The following is a 22,031-nucleotide window of genomic DNA, read 5'->3' on the forward strand; positions in this document are numbered from 1 at the left end:
TTCTCTTCCCTCAGACCCAGTCCACACCCACCAGAGGTACCACAGCGATTACAGTTCATCCAGCGAAAGCCCCTCTGTGGCCTCCTCTGATCCAGACTACAGACAAGGTTTTAGATTTCTTTATCACCATTGGTATTCTCTTCATGGACACACACAACTCATCTTGGTTACATGCATACAGCAGAAGTTAAAGAGGAAAAATCAAAGTAGGCTACATTTTCAAAATAACTAAACTCTTCGTATCCAGTAATAACCCATTACTACGTTGCTACATGGTTCTCAGTCCTGTTTGTGATGATCTGGAGCCCCACTGGTTTTCACTTTATCCATCAAATCTATTACTTATTCACACCTGGAATGGTGAGTGAATTATTTACAAGAAAACCAACACTAGTCTGGGCCACAAAGCCTGGGATTAAAGGCCACTGGAGAAAGATATTAATAATTCTGTTTCCACTGACTACTGACTGTGGTCTGTCCTGTTCAAAGCCAGACTCCCTGCTGTATTCTTTCCAAACCTCATGGGGCACACTTTGTAGGCTAAAAATGGTGGGGTGCATCACTCTCCACCCTCTCTTGGGTGCTGCTGTCAATCTTTATCTGGTGCTGCTAATGTGGTTAGATCATGTCCTTAGCTATGTGGGATTGCACAAGATAACATACCTTTACTGCAAAATGAGATCAACAAAGACAAGACTTCAGTAAGGTAATGGTGTGGGAAACATAAGGCTGGCTATTGAGCAAAACTATGTAACACAGATTTAATCTTTTCAAACTGAGCTACAGAGATGTCCAGTTTTGCGTGAGTTGTAATGCCTAAATTCACAGTGAATGTGGATTCACGGGTCACCATGACAGTACGATACAACTTGTCATTGGTTTAGAGATGTTGCACATGATTGTATTTATGTATCTATGTATATATGTATCACGAAAGTTTGACATTGACCTCAGACAGCGGTGAAGAGTTTAGACATACTGGTAAAAACGGTGCCAGTTTTATTTGAAAAATGCAGAAATATATTAATCATGTTCTAAAATAGAAAGGCTGTTTGAAATACTTTCAACTGTAACAAACAATAAACCAAACTTCTAAGACATGAAAAGGTTGTTAATGTACTAGATAGGGCTAATAATAATAATAATAATAATAACTTTATTTGTATAGCACCTTTTTAAAAACGGCTTACAAAGTGCTTTAACAGAAGAAACAAACGCATAAACGTACGTGTGTGTACACCACTAATACTGCATTGTCTCTTCCAGCTAAGAAACCAGGCGATGTGAGGAGGTATAGCTCCCAGCTGGCACTTTCCTCTGAACATGATGCCCCCTCGTTGACAGGTCACAACACACACAGGCACAGGTAACACACACACACTCACACACACACCTTTATTTGAGTTACATTCAACAAAGTAGCAGTTTATTACTTGGAGCCTCTACCAGCTTCTAAGAGTTAAGTTAGCGTCCAACTCAAGTGGACCCTAATCTAGAAAAGCAAAACACCACTTTTATTGGTGTGGTTTAAAGCTGCTTGCTGCACTACAAATAAGTAATAACTCACACTTCTGTAAATCAAATGTATTTGTATATGTTTGCTTCTTCGTTCCCTAAACAGAACAGGGAAGCCCCCGATGAAGCTGTCCTGTTCGGTCCTCTGTGTCACACAGCTGGTGTGGCACAGCAGGGTCAGCCCCATGCTTCGCTAGTGAGGTCATCTAATGTGACATCCACATTCAGCAATCTTTATCTCTCTAATCTCTGGCATTACAGAGAACTGCTGGCTAGTGTTGTTGCTATGCCTGCCTGCTAACTGTTTTCATTCTATCCCACTGCACCGAGCACTTGTTTTCCCCTGAGGCTAAAAGAAGACATACCAGCTAGTATTTGGTGTGTTTTTTATCTGTAAACACATTATGTGACACATACCCACCCCCCCATGTTGCTACGTTTATGTATTTATTTATATAAATGTCGAAAGGCATCGCCATTAAGCAACAGTTGTTTCCATTTAGCTTTTCGACAATATGAGACTGTTTTTTATTTTCTTCTTCCTGTAGGCTGTATGAGGGGGCAGCTGATGAAGGTCTGGTCGGTGCAGAGCTGCTCCTACAGAGGCAGGAGGAGGAGGTGCAGCGGCTCCAGGCCCACTTGGCCAGCAGGCTGTCCAGGGCCAACCTCTACCCCGCAGACGACCCCCTGGCCCTATCTCGAACTTCCATGCTCGACCTTCGAGACCCCCTTCACACCTCTTCTGTACCATTTCGCAAACCCAAGGTTTTTGTTCTTCATGGCTTAACAGACTACCGGATGTGCTTTTAAATGATAATCTTTTTTCTTCTTTTTTTTTTTTTTAATGCACATATTTATTTTATTTTAGCTTCCTTTGTCACTTTTGAGCTATAGACCACACACACACACACACACCAAACACAGCTAACTCCTGAAAGTAGTTAAAAGAACAACACGCACACTGCAATGGGAACTCCCTCCATCTAAGGTCTGACTATCCATCGCTTGAAACTCGTTTATATTGCAATTTCTGATGATGGATGTACAATTTTAACTCGCATGAGCAGATTGGCAACTAGGCTGTTGATGCTGTGCTCACTGGATGTTCTGCAAATACAAATTGCTGACTGGAAAACATAATTCATGTCAGCCTCTCTGAGGTAATTACAAATGTATGTGGTTGTGGTACATGTGGGATTTTTTTGGATACGTCAGGTTTATACCACCTCCTATTACAAAATGTGTTAACACAAGTGGTAAACATAGCAACAAATCTGCTGATGTTCACAGTTAACAGTATCAGTATCAATTATATCCCTAACAGGTTAATTTAATATACTAGTAAAGGCGATATATATTTGCTGTATTAGTGTTTATGGTAGATTTTAAATTAAAGTGATTTTTGATGGGGGAGTGGGGTTTCCAGTTAGGAAAACAAAAAGCTGAAGCAAAGGAATCTTGCCCTTTCACTTCCAGAGAGAAATGAATTCAGCCGAAAAGCAACAAGGAAGTTTGTGTGCAACAATAAAGTTTAGTTGTGAAATTCATGATTACAGCAGCTACTAAAACAGGTTTGAACCTGCAGTGTGAGTGTTTCGGTGTAGAAAGGAAGTCAGTCATGCATGCGTATCACGGTGTGTTTGTATTGTTTCTTCATCACTCGCAACAACTGATTACATTTTGAACACATAATACCAAAACATTTTATTAAAAGAAGGCACAGGTTGAAAATGATCCCTTAACGTTTTGGTAAAATAAATGTTCTTGTTATGACAGTTGCTTTCTTTCTTTACTTAATGGCAGAACTTCCACGGGCCTGAGTTTGTGAAGATGGCGAGTGAGCCCTGTGTTGCCTTGTCCGTTCCCTCTTCAATAATGGTGAGGATGTAAATGTAATGCCACTTTTGAGCCAATGTGTCCGTGATGGTGCCACAGAACTGAACTGCTTTAGATTCTCATTTGTAATCAATTACTTCTTCCTTTTTTCTTTCTGCCCACAAGAAACGTGGTAAGTTGGAGGAAGTGCAGAGGAAGGTTGGTGTGGTGCTGCTGAGTGGCCAAAAGCTGGAGCTGAGCTGTGACATCAAGGCAGTTTGTAAAGACGTTCTTGACATGGTGGTTGCCCACATCGGGCTTGTGGAGCACCATCTCTTCAGCCTAGCATACCTCAGAGGTACTGAATGTTGCTCCTGTGTGTGGTTTGAGTTACATATATGCATGTGCATGTAGGGTATATGTAGGGGACCAGTCTTCTATATTGTGTGCACTTGTGGTTGTATATTTACCTTATTCTAGTTATTTGTTAGCTTCATCGCTGATCCATGTTGACCTTAAAAACATTCTTTCTCCCATAAGAAAACTTTCCAGGAATCCAGTGTTGACCATTGAATTGGCAAATAATTTATTCTGGAGAAACGTTTTCCCTCCTAAAATGCAAAGTTTTAAACTGAGATCACATGTGTTTTTAACGTAGGGGTTAATGGCATTTCCACGTAAATTATGTATTATGTTTCTGCAGCGGTCAGACATAACTGATTACCTTCTCCTCACTCTTGACACCTCTCACCTACCCTCTCCTCCTAAATTATCTCACACACACAGATAATGAGTTTTTCTTCGTTGATCCTGATGCCAAACTGTCCAAAGTGGCCCCAGAGGGATGGAAGGAGGATCCCAAGAAGAAGAAATCTGATGTGCCTTTTAATCTTTTCTTGCGCATCAAATTCTTTCTTGATGACGTCAACCTCATACAGTAAGTTTATATTTAGGTAGGTGAGAACTTAAAATGACTGTTGGCATATAACGTTTAAGATAATCAACAATGTCTGTATTTTTCTGTATATAACAGGCATGCAATGACCAAACATCAGTACTACTTACAGCTGAGGAAGGATATCTTGGAGGAGAGGATGCGCTGTGACACAGAAAATGCCATGCTGTTGGCTTCACTGGCACTGCAGGCTGAATTCAGTGACTACCAACCTGAGGTGCCAAATATCTACTATATCTAAGTGTTATCAGTCAGCTAGCAACACTTAAAATAGTGATTTATACTAAATAGTGTAATCATGTTAGTTTTATGTTATTAATATTAGAATGTATCGGTAAAAATACATATTTGAAGTAGAATGTGAGGTAAACATTGCTCTTATTAAATTAAACTTGATGAAATGACATTAAAAATAAATGCTGTTAATCTCTGCGCCTCAGCTCCACGGGAAGACCTACTTCAGACTGGAGCACTACCTCCCGGTGTCTGTCCTGGACAAGGTGGACCAGGCGACCATCAAGGAGGAGCTGCCGAAACTTCACAGCAACTACTATGGAGCATCGGACTCTGAGGCGGAGTTTGAGTTTCTCAAGGTCTGCAAGACCAGAATCGTTTCTGACAGATGGACCAAAATATTTTCAGTTACTGCTACACAAGTGTTTATTTTGGGACAAACCCAGTGAACATTTTGTTTGCCAAAAAAAAGGCAGGTCATCAAGGACAAAGTGCCGAATAGTTGACTTTGGCAGAAGAAGTAATACATTTGAGTTTATGTTTAACAGCAAACCAAAGATTACAGTGTCAACTACAAACAAAAGTAGTTGTTTCTTGCCACTGCATTTTATTTTGTCCACAGTCTACTAAAGCAGCTCTATTTTCTCCATGCCACCGAACCAAATAAATAATATTATCATATTGTATGTAATCCGATAAAAATGAGCGTACTCTGTGGATCACTGACCCGATGAATGACCTCTTCTCTGCATGAAAAACACATTCGCATCCTTTCCCTCTATCTCAGTTCTGTGTTTTTCTGACAATTTAAGACTCTCTCACTCTATATTGATTGTCTTAAAGGTGAGCCAGAGGCTGACAGAGTATGGTGTCCATTTCCATCGGGTGCTTCCTGAGAAGCGGTCCCAGACGGGCATCATGCTAGGTGTCTTCTCCAAGGGGGTGCTCATCTTTGAGGTGCTTAATGGAAATCGTACCCCGGTGCTAAGGTTCCCCTGGAGGGAGACGAAAAAGATTTCCTTTATAGTATGTACTTGTCATTATTATCAGAAATGAATCCGTGCCACACTATAGAGAATGACATGTATTGACTCTAACCTAGCCCAATTGTCATCACTTCAACTTAAATGTTTAAATTGTCCCCCTGAAGAAAAAGAAGATTTGCCTCCAGAACACATCAGATGGGATTAAGCACCTGTTTCAGACAGACAGCAACAAGACCTGTCAGTATCTGCTACAGCTCTGCTCTGATCAGCACAAGTTCCACCTGCAGACGAAGGCCCGCCAAAACAACCAGGAGCTTCAAGAACTAGGTAGGAGAGAAGTGTTGCATATATTATCGCTGAGAGGAAGGTTAACATGTCACAGAATTTAGTTTCACACTGTAGGCAGAAAAGTGAGATATCCCAGTGTCCAGAAAAAGGCAAACCTCTAGATAATGTCAACACTAAACTACACTGTTTCCAGCTGCATGTGTCAGCCATCCCACGTTTCCTCCCCAGATAATAGCTGAGGCCCACTCATTTCCATCTCTTAGAATGTCAGTTTGTTTCTGCGAATTCACATACAAGTAGTTATTATAAGCTCCATTGCTTTCAGCAGAAATGCATATAATCTTCGCCATTCAATGTCAGTCATCATGTCCATTGTCTAAACTGTCCGTGTGTGGGCCGTCTTTGACTGCTGATTCATCTTTTTCATGGTTCCTTGCTTGGTTTGATTAGTTTCACTCGGCTGAACAACAGAACAGCTTTGTCTTTTATCACGCCCCATACTCCCACCAGATTGTTAACATAAAGTCACAACTAGGTTTATAAGTTGACTGCCAAGAAGACTGGCCAGACCATTAGCTATGATGATATCTCCAGAAAGAAACGTAACGGTGCAGAGGACTGTACCTGCTTTTTCTGTCTAGACAATAATTATTTCAGACTGCTGAGTTAATGACACAGATCAACACTTTTTGGGATTTCCCTGCGGTTTTATTTTTTCTCCCCATTTTTGTATAATCCTTTATATAATAATAATAATAATAATATTAATAATAATAATAATAAACAGAAATGTCATTAGATATTATTATTAACTAACCAGTAACTTCTGTTTTACGTGTCTTTCCTGGTAATCAGAGAACTGCCCTTTGAGCTGTTTGCAATATTCCCTTGACGGTCGGAGTGGAGGCGCAGCTGGGAGGACCGTGAGCTCAGGCAGCCTGGCCCCCAGCTTATCGACGCGCTCCAACCCAGACCACCTGAAGAGGATCTCCTACTCGGAGCTGGCCCTCCACAAGGCACCAACTGGCCCAATACTGGTCCAAGATGAGCTTCACTTTCCAGGTTTCAATCCAGTGGCCTCCACGGCCCTTTCCAATCCGCGGGTAATGAGCCGCTCCCACCACAACCTCGGACAGATGCCAGAGTCTCCAGAGCACCGGGTGGCAGAGTCGTATCATGGCCAGTCGCACAGCGGACTGAGTCAGGTACAACCCAACCAAGTGGCCCCACACTTCCCGCAACACCAGAGAGCCAGCTCAGACACCGATTCCCTCTCGCACCAACAGGACAAGTGAGTTGACAGGAGTGAAATGTTAAGCAAAAGCCCGAATACACTAGTATATGAGAGAGAGTAGTAACAAAATCATAGTGGATGTTGTAAATGCTGACATTATTTTTTTTTATTACTTTACCATCTATCAAGGAAACAGAATATTTTTTACGCGTTTTTATTTTGTCTTAAAAATCCATGCACAGTGAAGAGAATGAGATCTTGTGTTTATTAGGTGGCCTGTGTAAAATCTTCGAGCCAGAGTCTCCTAGCTCACCTCAGGACAGGCTAAGGTTGCTAAGTGAGGACTTGTTACTGGGACTATAGCTCTGCTTAACGCCACAGAGACACAGAGAACTCAACCTCATGCCTTTAATTAAACCTCTGGGGGTTTGTGTGGGTGCACATGCACCCTTGTGTCTGTGTTTTTGTTGGATTGTGCCTACCAGTGTGTGTTCCTATTTTAAATTAGTAACAAACTATTTTTGTGCCGGTTGCTCCCTCTCGTGTCAGCTTTACAGACGTGTGATTTGTTTAGTAGGATTCTGTATGCGTAAAAAAACACACGATACGTTGCCTCCTCAGGCTGAATCTTCTACCACTCACTCTCTCTTCTTCTCAGATCTTTTGGCAAAGTGTCCTACAGCAACTCGGCCTGGAATCTCAGCAGGTCCAAAAAAGAATCTGACTCTTCTTCTACAGAGGATACTGGCCAAGCATATGTAGTAGGTAAGGATGCTGTCCTGATAATAATATATGCGTCTCTCTGGTGAAGGATAGTTCCCACCTGAAATGTACATCTGTGCTCATACCAATCAATTTAATTGTAGTTTTGCCGAGACTCTAGGATAGTTAATCATAATAGTTCATATATTTCACCAGCAGTTAAGATAGTAGTTCTGTGCAATTCCAACTCTCTTCTATGAGATAATATAAGAATTCAGAAGAAGTTAAATGTCTTCTATACAGGCCTTTATAAGATAAACAGTGTTCTTATGACATCGGGAAAGCAAGTAATCATTATGAATGTGGTATATTCTGAAAGCGAGCGGAATGATCTAAACAAGATAATTGCAGAGGATAATTTGAAGTCTGGCTACACTGTGTCAACGCAGCAGTAAGTCGGAACAACAGGTAGCACATTTTACATTTAGTTCTTTGCATTTTGGTATCGTGATACCTGCTGTGCAGCAGCTGAGTTCCCTCATAGGGAACATTAAATAATGGTGTTAAAATGCTCATCATCTATATTATAAACCAGAAAATGTTTATCTAGTTTTCCTAGATAATACTGCTTCAGTTTGCCGGTTCCAGCCCAAAGGCAACATATTTGAATCAACTTCTTTCTAGTTCTCATTCGATTACACGAGCAGTTTGACATAAACCCAGTTTCTTTTTTCAGCCTGTATTGAGCAACAACAGAATAACTGCAACAGATACTATATTTAGTCATTTAAATCTTCCTCGTGGCTGTGTCTAAGTTTATTTTTTGTTTATTTTGTTTACTTCACATAATATGCTAATAGTCACATAAAATGCCCTAATCATGCAGGAGGCTTCTGCGGGTGTTAATTATTAATTGATGACATAACATGTTTATATGAATATTTCCTATATTGCATAAAAATGGGCAGAGAGGTAAACAGGAAGTTGTCATTGCTCTGTATAATGTACAAAACCAAAGCACAGGCTTGCTCATCTCTTGTGTTTGTGTTCCCAGGTGTCAGTATGCACAGTTCCTCTGGACCACCTTCAACCCCAGCCTCTGTCAACGGTATGTATTGAAATGTATCCCTTTCGTTCCCACAGATACATAGACTCTGGATTTCCCATGCTTCGTTTACAGTATAATGTCAGAAGGCATGAAATATCCGACTGCTCTACACCACCACTTATTTTGAAACATTCTTAATCCCCCTTTTCAATCTGTTGAACCATATGCTGATCATGGCACAGCCAAGTACGGATATACAAACCCAAAAAAAAGTCTGTGTACTAAATCACAATTATATAATGCAGAATTGAGTCTCTGTCCTCTCAGTGCTGCCTGCCTGTGGAACTGGCCCCAGTCCCACTACTTAATAGCCTCATGCTTGGCACTGAACTCATGACCTTCCCTTTCATCCTAGCTTAACCCATCTTTTTAGGCCCATTAGCCAACAGTGCTAAAGTAGGGGACCTTCAGCAACACTGTATGCCTGCCTGAGCTGATTAATAGTTACAGTGTGTATATACTAATCCCCTCAGAGTGGCCTCCTGTATATCCCCCGTGAAATTAATTTACCAAATTGACACTATGATATGCATCAGTCAGAAATGACAGAGCCCATGTATTTACAGTATATTCCAGTAAATGTAACAAATGTCATGTGTCTTTCTGCTGCACAGATTCACTCAAGAAAAAGCTCATTGCCTTACCATCTCCAGAGAGAGAAATCACAACGGTAAACCTGAAGAAAGATGTGAAATATGGCCTGGGTAAGGGTGGATATTCATTTTCCTGAAATACACAACTACATTTTAAATGTTCTCCGCTGTCAGAGTTGAAAAGTGTGTGTGTGTGTGTGTGTGTGTGTGTGTGTGTGTGTGTGTGTGTGTGTGTGTGTGTGTGTGTGTGTGTGTGTGTGTGTGTGTGTGTGTGTGTGTGTGTGTGTGTGTGTGTGTGTGTGTGTGTGTGTGTGTGTGTGTGTGTGTGTGTGTGTGTGTGTGTGTGTGTGTGTGTGTGTGTGTGTGTGTGTGTGTGTGTGTGTGTGTGTGTTTCTCTAGGGTTCCAGGTTGTTGGAGGGGAGAACTCTGGTCGTATGGACCTTGGCACCATCATTAGCTCCATCACTCCTGGGGGTCCTGCTGATGTCAACGGCTGCCTCAAACCTGGTAGGCCAATGTTTTCCTGGAGTCTTCCTCCTATACAGTATGGGTAGATTATGTTTTTTTTCTGTTGTCTACTGGGATAATAGTTAGCAGTGCTAGCATATGTGTTAACAGTTGTACTATTTCCGCAGGTGACCGGCTGATCTCAGTGAATGATGTGAGCCTAGAAGGGCTCTCTCATGCCACCACGATTGACATCCTCCAAAATGCTCCTGATGATGTTACTCTGGTGGTGTTACAGCCCAAAGAGAGGCTCTACAAAGGTAAAAGTAGGGATATGAGTGTAATGTTTTGTTGCTGTGTGTAAAATGATCATGTCTTTGCTTTGGTCATATTTATTCCTTGTCATCCAAGATTCCTTTATCTGTCATTTTTTTATGCACCACATAAAAAACAAAATTGTGTTTCAAACATCCACTAGTCCAGTCAGTGCAAGACAGAAGAAGCTCATAATAATTAAAAACACTTAATAAATAAACTAAGGTATGCTAAAATAAGCACCAATAAAATAAACTATGATTATGCTAAAATAGAATAAAATTAGTATTTTTAAATTATTATAGAGGAACACTCTCTTATTTGCAGTTCACCTTGTCTGATCAAGCAGTCTGATTGACTTGCAGACTAATATCACTGTTATCGTCTTTCTTGTTTTAACAGAATCTTCTTCAGGCTATGTTCCCTACCAAGCCAAGTCTGCATTGAAGGCACTTAACTCTGGCCAGAGACGAGAACTAGACTTTGATACCTCATCAGAGGAGCAGGCGGGAACAGGAAGTCCCAGCCCTCCCCTCCACAGCACTGGCACACCGTCATCCACCTCATCCCCAGTCCACCAGCACACCAGTCTCAGTTCTCAGGACTCCAGGACAAGCAGTGGTGCTAAGATCAGCCCACCCCCTGCTAATGGAGTTCAGTCTTGCCTAGAAAGAGCTAAAGCTGCTGCCACAGTGGCTGTCACATCTGCAACCAGTGCCCAACATCACAGAGCAGAACCTAACGTGGGTTTGGATCCCACTCCACCGGCTTTGCCACCCAAAACTAGAAAAGCTAAAGTGTCAGAAGCTCCCAAAGTGTCCGAGCACTCTGACTGGGGGGATTCAGACATGGATGAGGAGACGTATTCCAGTAGTCAAGAGAAACTCAAAGTCAAAAAGGTGCAGCCTTTGTGTTTTATGAATTCATTGGTGTGAATGGATTATTTCCTTTTATACATCATCTACTGTCTACTCAGCAGATCTATGAATCAAAACTCACAACAATTTTTTTATTTTTTTTAAATCCCTGTGGAGCAAATGTAAACCAACTTGTATTAATGGAACAGGATAAGAATGGTTCTTCCGCAAACAAGCATTACACATTACCTTTCAGATGCTTGGAACAACTGTCTGTTGTATATAACTTTTGCCTATCATTACATTTACAATGTCAATGCAAGGCAGCTTGTTACCTGTACACTGCACGTCATTCCTTGAATGAAATATCTGCTCATTTTCTTCTCAGCGTTACCTTGTTCAGCCTTCTCGCTCTCCCTTGATCCCTTTTTCTCTCTGCATGTTCCAGCTTGTGATAATTCAACTTAATACCCTGTTCTCTGTTTGCAGGAATACATCATGGAAAATGTAAATGGTAATGCCCCAGGGGTCAATAGTCTCAGTCCAGGAGAACTATTTGATGTTGAGCTGTCTAAAAAAGACAGCAGCCTGGGCATAAGTGTCACGGTACTGTTCGGCAAGGTTTTCATCCTCTTTGTTTTGCCCCCTTCCCTCTCATCTTGTTGTCTGTTTGTGGTTATATGTCGCTTGCTTTGGTTTTCTTTTCGAACGCTGTATGTTGTCAGATCTCGAAGCTCTTGTGGGAAAATTGTCCACCTAATTCTTTTTGCATGCCATTTTTTTTTAATCTAAATGATTGTTTTTAAAATTAAAATCGCACCGTATGTTTAGTACCTTCACAGTAAAGACCATAAAACCATTTTAAACAGGACTGGTTAGTGAGCTTTCTTATGGCTTTTCTTATTGCTGCTGCTTACTCTAGAATGACTTACTGGAGTGCCACTAATATCATTTCTCTCTGCGGGGTTTTAAACACCTTATTGATTGACAATAATACTCAATAACAAATCATGTGCAGGGCAAATATTAGTATCTTAGAATTATAATTGTGTATTGAAATAACCATGAAATGCACCTTAACAATAAACCTATTATCAAGACTATCTTAACCAAATGGACAGTGAATAGAACTCTACATTGTCTCTGATTGGGATTTGACCTCAGTCATTTTGTCAATAACATCACAGTGGAGGATTTTCATAATTGTGATGTGATAAAAGCTTTGTCTAACTTGCATTAAAAAATATTTAAAAACCAAACAAAAACAAAGCGTAATATAAATCTGATGGACATTATTGGGACACAGCCATTTTGGTTGGTCAATAAGGCGAAAAGAGACCATTAAAGTTCATGGCCTTTGAGGCTGTGCTTAGGGACTTTTATTTATTTTTTAAATGGCGTCATTAAAACGTTATTCTGAGGATAAACGAAGAATGAAGACATGTTTTTGGCCTTTAAGTCACTTTTGTTTAACATGTGAATGATACAAAACCAATAGCACCTACTCTACCTAAATCTGAGCCGGTTATCGTGTGCTGTTCACATGGGCATTAACAAAACCCTGATCTATGGTAAGGTCCACAAACGACAAAACCTGTTAACAAACTACAGTATAAACTTCAGGTAAACTTTGGACTTGAACATTTTTGCCAAATGGCTTTCAAATACTTTTCTTGTGAAGTTTGGTTATTTATTATTCTTATAATAAAAGTCTTTATGATGTACCATTAAATCTCTCAACCCGCAGTAAAGACAAAGCATTTATCATTTAGCAATACACTTGAAATGAAAAAAAACCTCCACACCTGCCATCAACCCCCATAGAAAAAATACATAACTATTTTCCCTTTGGCTGATTAGACTAAGAGGTGTGTCCATTTTCTTAGGGAGGAGTCAACACGACTGTTCGACATGGAGGCATCTACGTCAAAGCCATCATACCAAAAGGAGCTGCTGAGCTCGATGGAAGGATACAGAAAGGTGACGGCCTTAACAGCAATGTTACAAATAGTGACGCAAAAGAGAGAGACTTTATTATAACCTGAAAACAAATTATTGGAGCAAACAAGTGTTTTTCATCAAATATTTGGACTTGTATGTCTAAACCCGCTCTGTCTGTCCTATGCTCAGGTGATCGTGTGGTAGCTGTCAATGGAAAAACTCTGGAGGGAGCCACTCATCAGCAAGCAGTAGAAGCTCTCCGAGACACTGGGCAGGTGAGAGATGAAATTTACCACAAGCACCCTGCCAACAAGCTGTTAAGTTGCTAGCCAGCTGGCCACTAATACTACATTTCCTCCCACAGACAGTGCACTTGATGCTGGAGAAGGGCCATCCCCTTTCAGACAGTGTCCATGCTCCCCTAACGCCTCAGTGCACTCAACTAACTGCTGGCAGTGACCAAGACCAGACAAAGTATAAAAAGCAGCCACTTGAGGTCAAAGAAAAACCAGAGTACAGCTTTGTTACGCAAGGTGAGGCAATAACACGACACACAAGCAGTGTGATTAGGAATGTTTGGGTTTGGTAAGCAACAAAAACTTGAAGGTAACCCATTTAAGTACCCTAATGTGTCGATGAATCTTCTCATTCTTTTTTTTATTTTGGTTGTAAAATAGTTTCCCCCTAGACCCTAAGCCCATAAAGGCCTGTATAAATCTTAGAGTCCACAGGGATGGTTATGAAAGTAAGCAGGAAAACACTCATTCTCTAACAGTGTTACACAAATACACTTTGGTCTCTCTAAACAAAGTAACTTGCTGCATCCCATTTGAAAGAAAATGAGCATGTCACTGCTGCCTACATGTATTTAGAGCTCAGAAACTGGTTTGGATGTAGAAGACCATTGTATTGCATTCTTGCATGAATTAGACTTTTTTTATTTTGTGCCTGGTGTAGATGTGCTCAGTTATGTCGATCTGTTTCTGAATTTGTATTATAGTGTCAGCCACAGACGGTGTTTTCCTTGCTGATTAGTAACACAAAGCGGGAATTACCTAATATTAAGACTGTAATTTTGGAAGATATCCACTTGCCTTGTGTAACAAGACTGCTAAAGCCTCACATTAACTTCAGCTGAACTTCAGAATGCATTTTAGCTCACAGTAAAGGCTGGATTCTATTCCCGTCACTTACATTGGAATTGTTTTAAGAAGGTAACCTTTTCGTCCAGTTTTGACAGCAGGGACTATTAGAGCCACCAATAACATCTTCAAAGTATGTATGGGCATGTGAGTATTTTATTAAGATTAAAAAATCTGAACCTATCCTTTGATATGGCAGAAAATAGTAGGACTTCTGTCAATATGTTTTAGTGGTGTTTTGCTCTTTCTTCAGAAGATGACTAAAAGAAAATGATACTAATTGTTTCCCCTATTCCGGTTTAAAAATTTAGCTTGAGCTCAAACTGGTGTTATGGAGCAGCCTTTCCGAATAGTTACATATAATTCTACTATTTGTAATAGCAAATCCACCATTTATCTTAAATTACGTTGTCCCTCCCACCATTCCTCCATCCATCCACCATCTACACACTCTTATCCAATCCAGGGTCGGGTGGCTATGTTGGCCAAGAGACAGGGTACAACCAGGAGACGGCAAATAAAGGAGTGTCCAGTTCACTGTATCTGCATGTCTTTGTCCCCACAGACAATATGTTTGAGGTGTGTCTGCTGAAGAACACATCAGGGCTGGGCTTCAGTTTCAGTCGCGAGGAGAACATCCCTGACGAACCCCCCAGCTCCAGCATGGTGCGGGTTAAAAAGCTGTTTCCTGGCCAACCAGCTGCAGAGAGCGCTCGCATCAACGTGGGCGATGTCATCCTGCGGGTCAATCAGACCCCCCTTAAAGGACTCTCACAACATGTAAGTAGGATCTCTCTCCCTGCTGTGGTCACGCATTTGTATGAATGGCAATCAAGTTGGAATATAAGGTTTTTTGATACTATAATTTATTTGGAATTGTGTGTCTGTGTCCTTTCTTTCATTCACCTAGGAGGTGATATCAGCATTGCGAGGAACAGGACAGGAGGTGACTTTGCTCCTGTGTAGACCTGAATATGGGCTTCTACCTGAAATGGACACTTCAGCTTTGGTGAGTCAGTAAATAATACTCATTATTGTTTTATTATTTATTTATTTATATATTTTTTTGTCTCTAGCTACTGTGTGGAAAATTCAAGCACTAGTAATTGCTGGAAACTTACTTTTAACTTATTTCTTCCCAGACGCCCATGCCATCGCCTCGAAAGGAGCAAGTGGCCCAGGCCGAGTCCAGCCTGAGCTTCGACAGGGCAACCTCTCCTCCGGGTACACAAGGCAAGAGGAATCACGGCCCCGTGGAGGACGCCCTAGAGAGGCTGCTGCTCAAAACTCCCGGCCGACACAACAGCTACAGCGACAGCACCGATGGGGATGGGGATGAGGAGGTGGAAGAAGCCTTCAGCCCGAGCCCTGTGGAGCACAGTAGGCAAACTTGGGAGCGGAGTGTCTACCACACCCCCAGCAACAACCTAGGACTGGGACGCTACGAGAGCACTTGTCAGCTGGACGACACCATCAACTCAGCCTTCTACTCCCCAAACCTGTCAATGACACAGTCGGACCTCAGCAAGAGGTACTCGATCAGTATTAAAATAATGGTCATATCATCTGCAGTCATTATATTCTCTGATATCTCTCTTTTTATAATTTTGTCTTTGTGGTTGTTTGGGCAGGTCTCTTTCATCCCCCCTGACAGATGATCTGGAGTCCTCCCTCACTGCCCCAAGCCCTGATCCCCTGCCTCCCCCACTGCCTCTGCCCTTAAACCTCACCGTGTCGGGCAATGGGCAGGACATGGAGGAATTTGTCCCGGTAAGTATTGAGGAAAGGAAAATGTTAATCTAAATAAAAATAAAAATAAAATGTATTCATACCAAGGATATTCCTGTAACTGAGATTCATCTCTGTTGTTAGGAAGTAGAGCTCAAGGTCTCCTTGGTGAAGTCTGAGAAAGGCAGCCTGGGGTTTACCCTCACCAAAGGTAATGATCAAGGATGTTACATCCATGACATCGTCCAGGATCCAGCCAGAGGAGATGGAAGGCTCAGGCCCGGGGACCGGATGATTATGGTACGAATTCATCCCTAATGCCTTACTCTTACTGTTTCCACCTGCTTCCATTCATTATGCTAAGCTAAGCTAGTAGCACAGTATATATGAGAGTAGTATCGTTCTTCTCATCTAACTCTCCGCATGAGAGCAAATAAGCAAAATTGTCAAGCTATTCCTTCACATCCATATTGTTTTCTTTTATTTTCTATCTCCAGGTAAACAACACAGATGTGAGCAATATGGGCCACACCGAGGTGGTCAATCTTGTGCGTGCAGCCCCCTGTGTGGTTGACTTGGTGGTAGGGAGGGTCTTGGAGGCTCCTAAGCCCCCCATAGAAGCCCACCTGCTGCCTGACATTGGCTTTAAGGGCAGTCAAGAACCACTGGGTAAGAAACGGCCCTCGTTTACAACCTAAAACAACCCTGGCACATCTGAAAGCCATGCACTGTATGTCCACTGTTCATACTGTAGGTCTTGCAAGCTTTCCCAGATGTTTCATCAAAAATAAGTACTAAATTGTTCTAAATAGTTTTACTCCTTGTTCTATCACAGGTTTGGTACTGGACGGTGGCTGTGACAGTGTGTACAATGTCTTGTTTGTGAAAGACATCCTGCCCGGTTCAATGGCCTTTGAGGAGGGCAGCCTGAGACCACTTGACCTAATCCACTACATCAATGGCGCTCCCACACAGGACCTGACTCTCAGTGAGAGCACCAGACTGTTGGAGCTCTACCTCAACAACCTCACACTCAAGGCCACAAGGTAGTCTAACAAAGAATGACATGTACAGCCTATATGGAATTTTAAGTCGGTGTAATCTGGATGGCATTACAAAAGGTTATTTGTTAGCTCATGCAAGAAACTGCATGTGGCAAATTTCAATAACTTTTTTTTTTCTTCTCTCTCAAAGGGATGGAAAGCCTGTTTCTCCCGGGCAGAAAAGTGTCTCTTTCCTTAACAACAACATAAGCCCCAATGTTTCATCCAGTATGAATGGTTTTGTTGGGTTTTTTTGTTATTAGTGTTTTTTTTTTTTTTTTTTTTTTTTTTTTTTTTTTTTTTTTTTTTTTTTTTTTTTTTTTTTTTTTTTTTTTTTTTTTTTTTTTTTTTTTTTTTTTTTTTTTTTTTTTTTTTTTTTTTTTTTTTTTTTTTTTTTTTTTTTTTTTTTTTTTTTTTTTTTTTTTTTTTTTTTTTTTTTTTTTTTTTTTTTTAAAAAAAAAAAAAAAAAAAAAAAAAAATTTTTTTTTTTTTTTTAAATTTTTTTTAAAATTTTTTTTTTTTTTTTTTTAAAGGGGGGGGGGGGGAAAAAAGGAGAAGATTCTCAACAGATATACATAATGTCTTGCAGCACTTTGTCCTTTTTAGGTAAGTTAAGATATTGCTATACTTTTCCGTAATGTGTTGAATGTAACGTTCTACTTTTGCATTTATTGTACTTTCTGTATAGAATTGTCACGCAAAGAAAGAAAGAAAAATGTAATTGGTGTGTCAAAGGCTTTTGTGGTTACAGTGAATTTTCAGCGATTTTCTGTATTGTTAATGCAAAGGTGAATTAATGTTGGTCAAGACAAATATTCTTAATCATCACAATAACATTGTGATCGCTATCATCAAAGCTTGACTGTTTCCATCAAGCTAATGTCCGATAGCAAGCATCACTTTATTGAATTTGCCTTCTTTGCTACCAAACAGCTGTCTACTAAAGCTTTGAATCTCGGATTAAAGGTGATTGCACTATTGATGATTACATTGACTATGCAGGAGGAGATCATCAAGCTGGATCTGGAGAAGCTGCAGTCAGGAGGTCTGGGTTTCTCTGTGATTGGAGGGGAAAGGGGGATCTTTGTCAAATCCATCACACCAGGAGGAATAGCAGAGTCCTCGGCCAAACTGCAAGTGGGAGACAGGCTGCTGAAAGTGAGTCATGTTTGACATTTGATGCTCAGAATTTAAGGTCATATTAATAAATGTAGGTTTTTTTTGTTAAACAATATTTAACAAAATATTTTACAATTTTTTTGTTGTAATATTGCAATGCATATTGTTAATTTACTGTTAAAATATTTGCCAATTTAACGGCTGACCTGTGTCTACACTATGAACTTAACACAAATAAAATAACAAATATGGGCGCCTGGGTAGCTCACCTGGTAGAGCGCGCACCCATATATAGACTCTGACCTGCGGCCCTTTGCTGCATGTCATTCCTCCTCTCTCTCCCCTTTCATGTCTTGAGCTGTCCTATCAAATACAGGGCTAAAAGATTTTTAACCGCAATGTTGCATGCTTTGTTTTTGAGCCCCACATGTATTAAATACTGTGAATATTGTATCCGTCTTCTTGCAGGTGAATGAAGAACTAATGACTGGTGTGTCCCACACCAAAGCTGTCACCACCATCCGTAAAGCTAAAGGCCTGGTACATCTTATAGTCTCCAGACCGCCAGACCAGAACCCAAACACATACCTGGCCTATCTGCCCATCAACTCTGACAAGTGCAATGGAAACACCGGTACATGCAGAGACAAACCGTGGATTTTCTACGCATTTTAGTTACTTTTAATCATTAACAAAGATCTGATTTGTATTAATACTAGTGTTAATATTTGTGATAATCTGAAACTCCTTCATGTTGCTTCTAGATCTGAGTGAGGACAGTGGAGCGAAGACTAAGCTATTTACTCTCCATGATGAGCTGAAATCTGGCGGCTTCCCTCCCATACCACCAATAGGTAATAACATACTGGCTCGAAAATGTACAGAAAATCGTAGGAGAGCAATGTTGAATGTCGTGTAAGTTTACTACCTGAATTTTAGTAAGTAATTAGTAAATTGAAATCGAAAACAAAATTGTAAACTTCACAAACTCGACAACGTTCCTGTGTTTCACAGACTACGAAGATGATCCACTAGGACAGAAAAGAGAGACGGAGCACAGCGCAGAGCTTTCAGAGGACACAGACTGCGATGGCTCTTCTTTACCTGAAGACTCCCCTGAGGTACAAATCAAATCTATCAGTTGATGAAACATCAAAACTGTACGCAGGTTAAGTCTAATGTGTGTGTGTGTGTATATATATATATATATATATATATATATATATATATATATATATATATATATAAAAAACAAATTATTTATCTTATTTTTTTATTCTTTCACAATAGAGTTCCCGGAAAGTGGAATGGCAAGAGGAGAACCTTGACGATCCAAGGAATGAAAAGTAAGATTTTGCATTTTGTATACAACGGTTACAATTAAGACTACGAATATATTCATAAACATTTATTTTTTTTGAATCAACAGCTATCTGCAAATGAGTGCTGGACAGCCAGAGGAAGATGAAATCACATGGGGAAGTGATGAACTGCCCATTGAAAACATGAACTCTGAGAGTAGTGAGTATGGAGTCTAGATAAAGAGGAAGTAGTCTATATCCACAACCTTCCACTTCCGAGATTGTCCTGTTGCTGCCAGAAATTCCGCTGTATGTCCCTCTTTTTAAACTCCGGTGGATTTATGAGGACTATGGTTAACTGCTCCTCAGATCTCTGCAGGGTGAATCCAGTCAGCTAGTTAAGACTATCTGTCCAATCACAATTTTCTGTTGTTCAACTAAAACAACTTTTGAACGTACACATGTTCCATCAAAACAAATATCTTCCCGAGGCCAGCAGCACCGGAGCTCCGTGAGGCGCTTAGCGCCGGCCATTACGATTGTGATTGTGATGAACACGAGTGTGTTCCGATTTCTTTTAACTGAGAAAAAGTTGTCAGGCCATTACTTTTGTAATTATGAACTATGTTTGTTATTCTGCTTGTTCCTTCATTCAGATGGGGCAATCATCACAGAGGACGAGCTGACCTCTTTGCCCCTCGTCAAAGTGGTCCCTGATGGCCAGTACACTGGACCAAAGCTCAACACTGTGGTCCGCATGATGAGGGGGCTTCTGGAGCAGAAAGTCCCTCTGCAGGAGTTTGAAGTAAGAATCCACTTTGAATCTCAATGTGAAATGAATTAATTGCAATTCATTAGAATTTTATGAACACCTGCTGTGTTCTTGCTGGCAGAATCTTCAGAATCTGCAGCCACTGGACGACTGTTTGATCGGTCAGACGAAGGAAAACAAGAAGAAGAATCGCTACAAGAATATTGTTCCCTGTAAGAAAAGACTCAAATGTGTTATTTGTACAGCGTATGATAACCGAAAACTTGAAGGCATTTGGATACTTAAAACAGTGGTTCTCAAACATTTTCACATCAAAGACCCCCTAAACTGACACAAATTAGACCACGAACCCCAATCTGATAAGACTTTGTCCCAGGGTCCCCTACCTGAGAGAATTTTAGCTTTTAGATGTTTTGTAACAAAAAATGAGTGAAACCCATGAGCAAAAGAGTCATACAATCTGTCATCGTGTTACTTATGGATGAAATTAAAGTGAAAATAAATGATTCCCCTTTTTGTTGGGGACCCCCTGGAACCCCTTCAAGGAGCCCTGGGGGTCCCCAGACCCCTACTTTTGAGAACCACTGACTTAAAATGTTGCACATGATTTTGAAATATGATTTTTGTGTATGTATCTCTTCTAGTTGACACAACGCGAGTTGTGCTGGGCAAAGACGGCGGCTACATCAATGCCAACTTCATCAAGATGTCAGTGAAGGATGAGAACTATATGTACATTGCATGTCAGGGTCCCTTACCCACCACTCTGGGTGACTTTTGGCAAATGGTCTGGGAGCAGAAGTCTAATGTGATCGCCATGATGACCCAGGAGGTAGAGGGAGGGAAAGTGAAATGTCAGCGGTATTGGCCCGACACGCCGAGGACTGCCGAGATGGTGGACGACCGGTTACAGATCACCCTGATCAAAGACCAATATCTCGACAACTTTGCCATCCGACTCATCGAGGTTAAAGATGTCCAGGTTAGTTTATATTCAGACTAAAGCGTGATGTATGCTTCTGCGTTAAATGTATGCCATGGCTACATACATAGGTATGTGGAGACACAGACCTACGCCGTTGCCTGAAGTGCACCTCTAGAAAAATGTAACTACATGTCGCTGCGACGCACGTTGCTTGGCCCGTGGCTGGGTATCGTTGCATTTCCCCCTACTCATTTCCTGGTTCGCCTTCTCTGTTAAAACAACATAAAATCAAGGAGAGGGTTAACTTTTCCGACCGTGGTCGAAAAACACAAGGGAGACACTTTGTTTCTCTCACTATGTCTCTAGAGTTACTACTCGCTCCGAAGCTAATCTCCCTCACTCTCTCAATCGCTCTGCCACACACATGCCAGCCCTGCTATTCTCTTAAAGAGGTCGACGCACAAGTTTAAACTTCAGGCCACTTATGTAGGCTACGGCGAAAGCTCTGAGTGGAGCCTCCGCAGAACCATAAATCACGCTTTAAACTTGTATACACTTATAATAGACACATTAACTTAAGAGTTTCTCCCTCCTAAGACCAATGAAATACAGCGTGTAACTCATCTGAACTACACGGGATGGCCGGACCACGGGACGCCCTCACAACCCGAGCAGTTGCTCACATTTATTTCCTACATGAGGCACGTTCATCGATCGGGGCCCATAATCACTCACTGCAGCGCGGGCATCGGTCGATCAGGAACCCTCATCTGTATAGACGTGGTTCTGGGTCTCATCAGTAAAGATGCTGATGTAAGTAGACAGTCTTTCATCTTGTTTATATTGTTTATGAGGAGGCTTCTGTTCTTATTTGTGTTCTTTCTGTTCAGTCAGATCACAATCTAAAACACTTTCTTGTAGTTTGATATTTCAGATGTGGTAAGGACCATGAGACTTCAGAGACAGGGAATGGTCCAGACAGAGGTGAGTTTTAATGTTTGCTTTTAGTAT

The 22,031-nt window shown here is 41.0% G+C and overlaps 1 protein-coding gene across 2 annotated transcripts in view; it reads left to right on the forward strand.

Annotated features, from left to right (window-relative positions):
• ptpn13 (protein tyrosine phosphatase non-receptor type 13) overlaps nt 1–22,031 on the forward strand; it is a 48,217-nt gene that overhangs the window by 23,751 nt on the left and 2,435 nt on the right. Inside the window, exons 8-47 of one of the 2 annotated variants that reach the window (XM_039779286.1) lie at nt 15–107; nt 1,267–1,366; nt 2,064–2,280; nt 3,319–3,393; nt 3,517–3,688; nt 4,117–4,267; nt 4,364–4,502; nt 4,726–4,878; nt 5,363–5,545; nt 5,670–5,832; nt 6,649–7,084; nt 7,686–7,792; nt 8,784–8,837; nt 9,452–9,541; nt 9,830–9,937; nt 10,066–10,197; nt 10,595–11,091; nt 11,539–11,655; nt 12,936–13,029; nt 13,180–13,265; nt 13,355–13,523; nt 14,698–14,912; nt 15,043–15,141; nt 15,275–15,663; nt 15,764–15,902; nt 16,005–16,160; nt 16,358–16,529; nt 16,696–16,906; nt 17,055–17,145; nt 17,837–18,061; nt 18,491–18,656; nt 18,787–18,876; nt 19,037–19,143; nt 19,313–19,368; nt 19,452–19,543; nt 19,980–20,128; nt 20,217–20,307; nt 20,740–21,077; nt 21,618–21,833; nt 21,942–22,004. In XM_039779286.1, the coding sequence (XP_039635220.1) occupies nt 15–107; nt 1,267–1,366; nt 2,064–2,280; nt 3,319–3,393; nt 3,517–3,688; nt 4,117–4,267; nt 4,364–4,502; nt 4,726–4,878; nt 5,363–5,545; nt 5,670–5,832; nt 6,649–7,084; nt 7,686–7,792; nt 8,784–8,837; nt 9,452–9,541; nt 9,830–9,937; nt 10,066–10,197; nt 10,595–11,091; nt 11,539–11,655; nt 12,936–13,029; nt 13,180–13,265; nt 13,355–13,523; nt 14,698–14,912; nt 15,043–15,141; nt 15,275–15,663; nt 15,764–15,902; nt 16,005–16,160; nt 16,358–16,529; nt 16,696–16,906; nt 17,055–17,145; nt 17,837–18,061; nt 18,491–18,656; nt 18,787–18,876; nt 19,037–19,143; nt 19,313–19,368; nt 19,452–19,543; nt 19,980–20,128; nt 20,217–20,307; nt 20,740–21,077; nt 21,618–21,833; nt 21,942–22,004 (6,401 nt within the window). Of the gene's footprint in view, nt 1–14; nt 108–1,266; nt 1,367–2,063; nt 2,281–3,318; nt 3,394–3,516; nt 3,689–4,116; nt 4,268–4,363; nt 4,503–4,725; nt 4,879–5,362; nt 5,546–5,669; nt 5,833–6,648; nt 7,085–7,685; nt 7,793–8,783; nt 8,838–9,451; nt 9,542–9,829; nt 9,938–10,065; nt 10,198–10,594; nt 11,092–11,538; nt 11,656–12,935; nt 13,030–13,179; nt 13,266–13,354; nt 13,524–14,697; nt 14,913–15,042; nt 15,142–15,274; nt 15,664–15,763; nt 15,903–16,004; nt 16,161–16,357; nt 16,530–16,695; nt 16,907–17,054; nt 17,146–17,470; nt 17,510–17,836; nt 18,062–18,490; nt 18,657–18,786; nt 18,877–19,036; nt 19,144–19,312; nt 19,369–19,451; nt 19,544–19,979; nt 20,129–20,216; nt 20,308–20,739; nt 21,078–21,617; nt 21,834–21,941; nt 22,005–22,031 lie in introns of those variants that run through there. The other variant, XM_039779285.1, reaches the window with a different exon arrangement.

Source organism: Perca fluviatilis, chromosome 17 (genome assembly GCF_010015445.1).
Source record: "Perca fluviatilis chromosome 17, GENO_Pfluv_1.0, whole genome shotgun sequence".
NCBI lineage: Eukaryota > Metazoa > Chordata > Actinopteri > Perciformes > Percidae > Perca > Perca fluviatilis.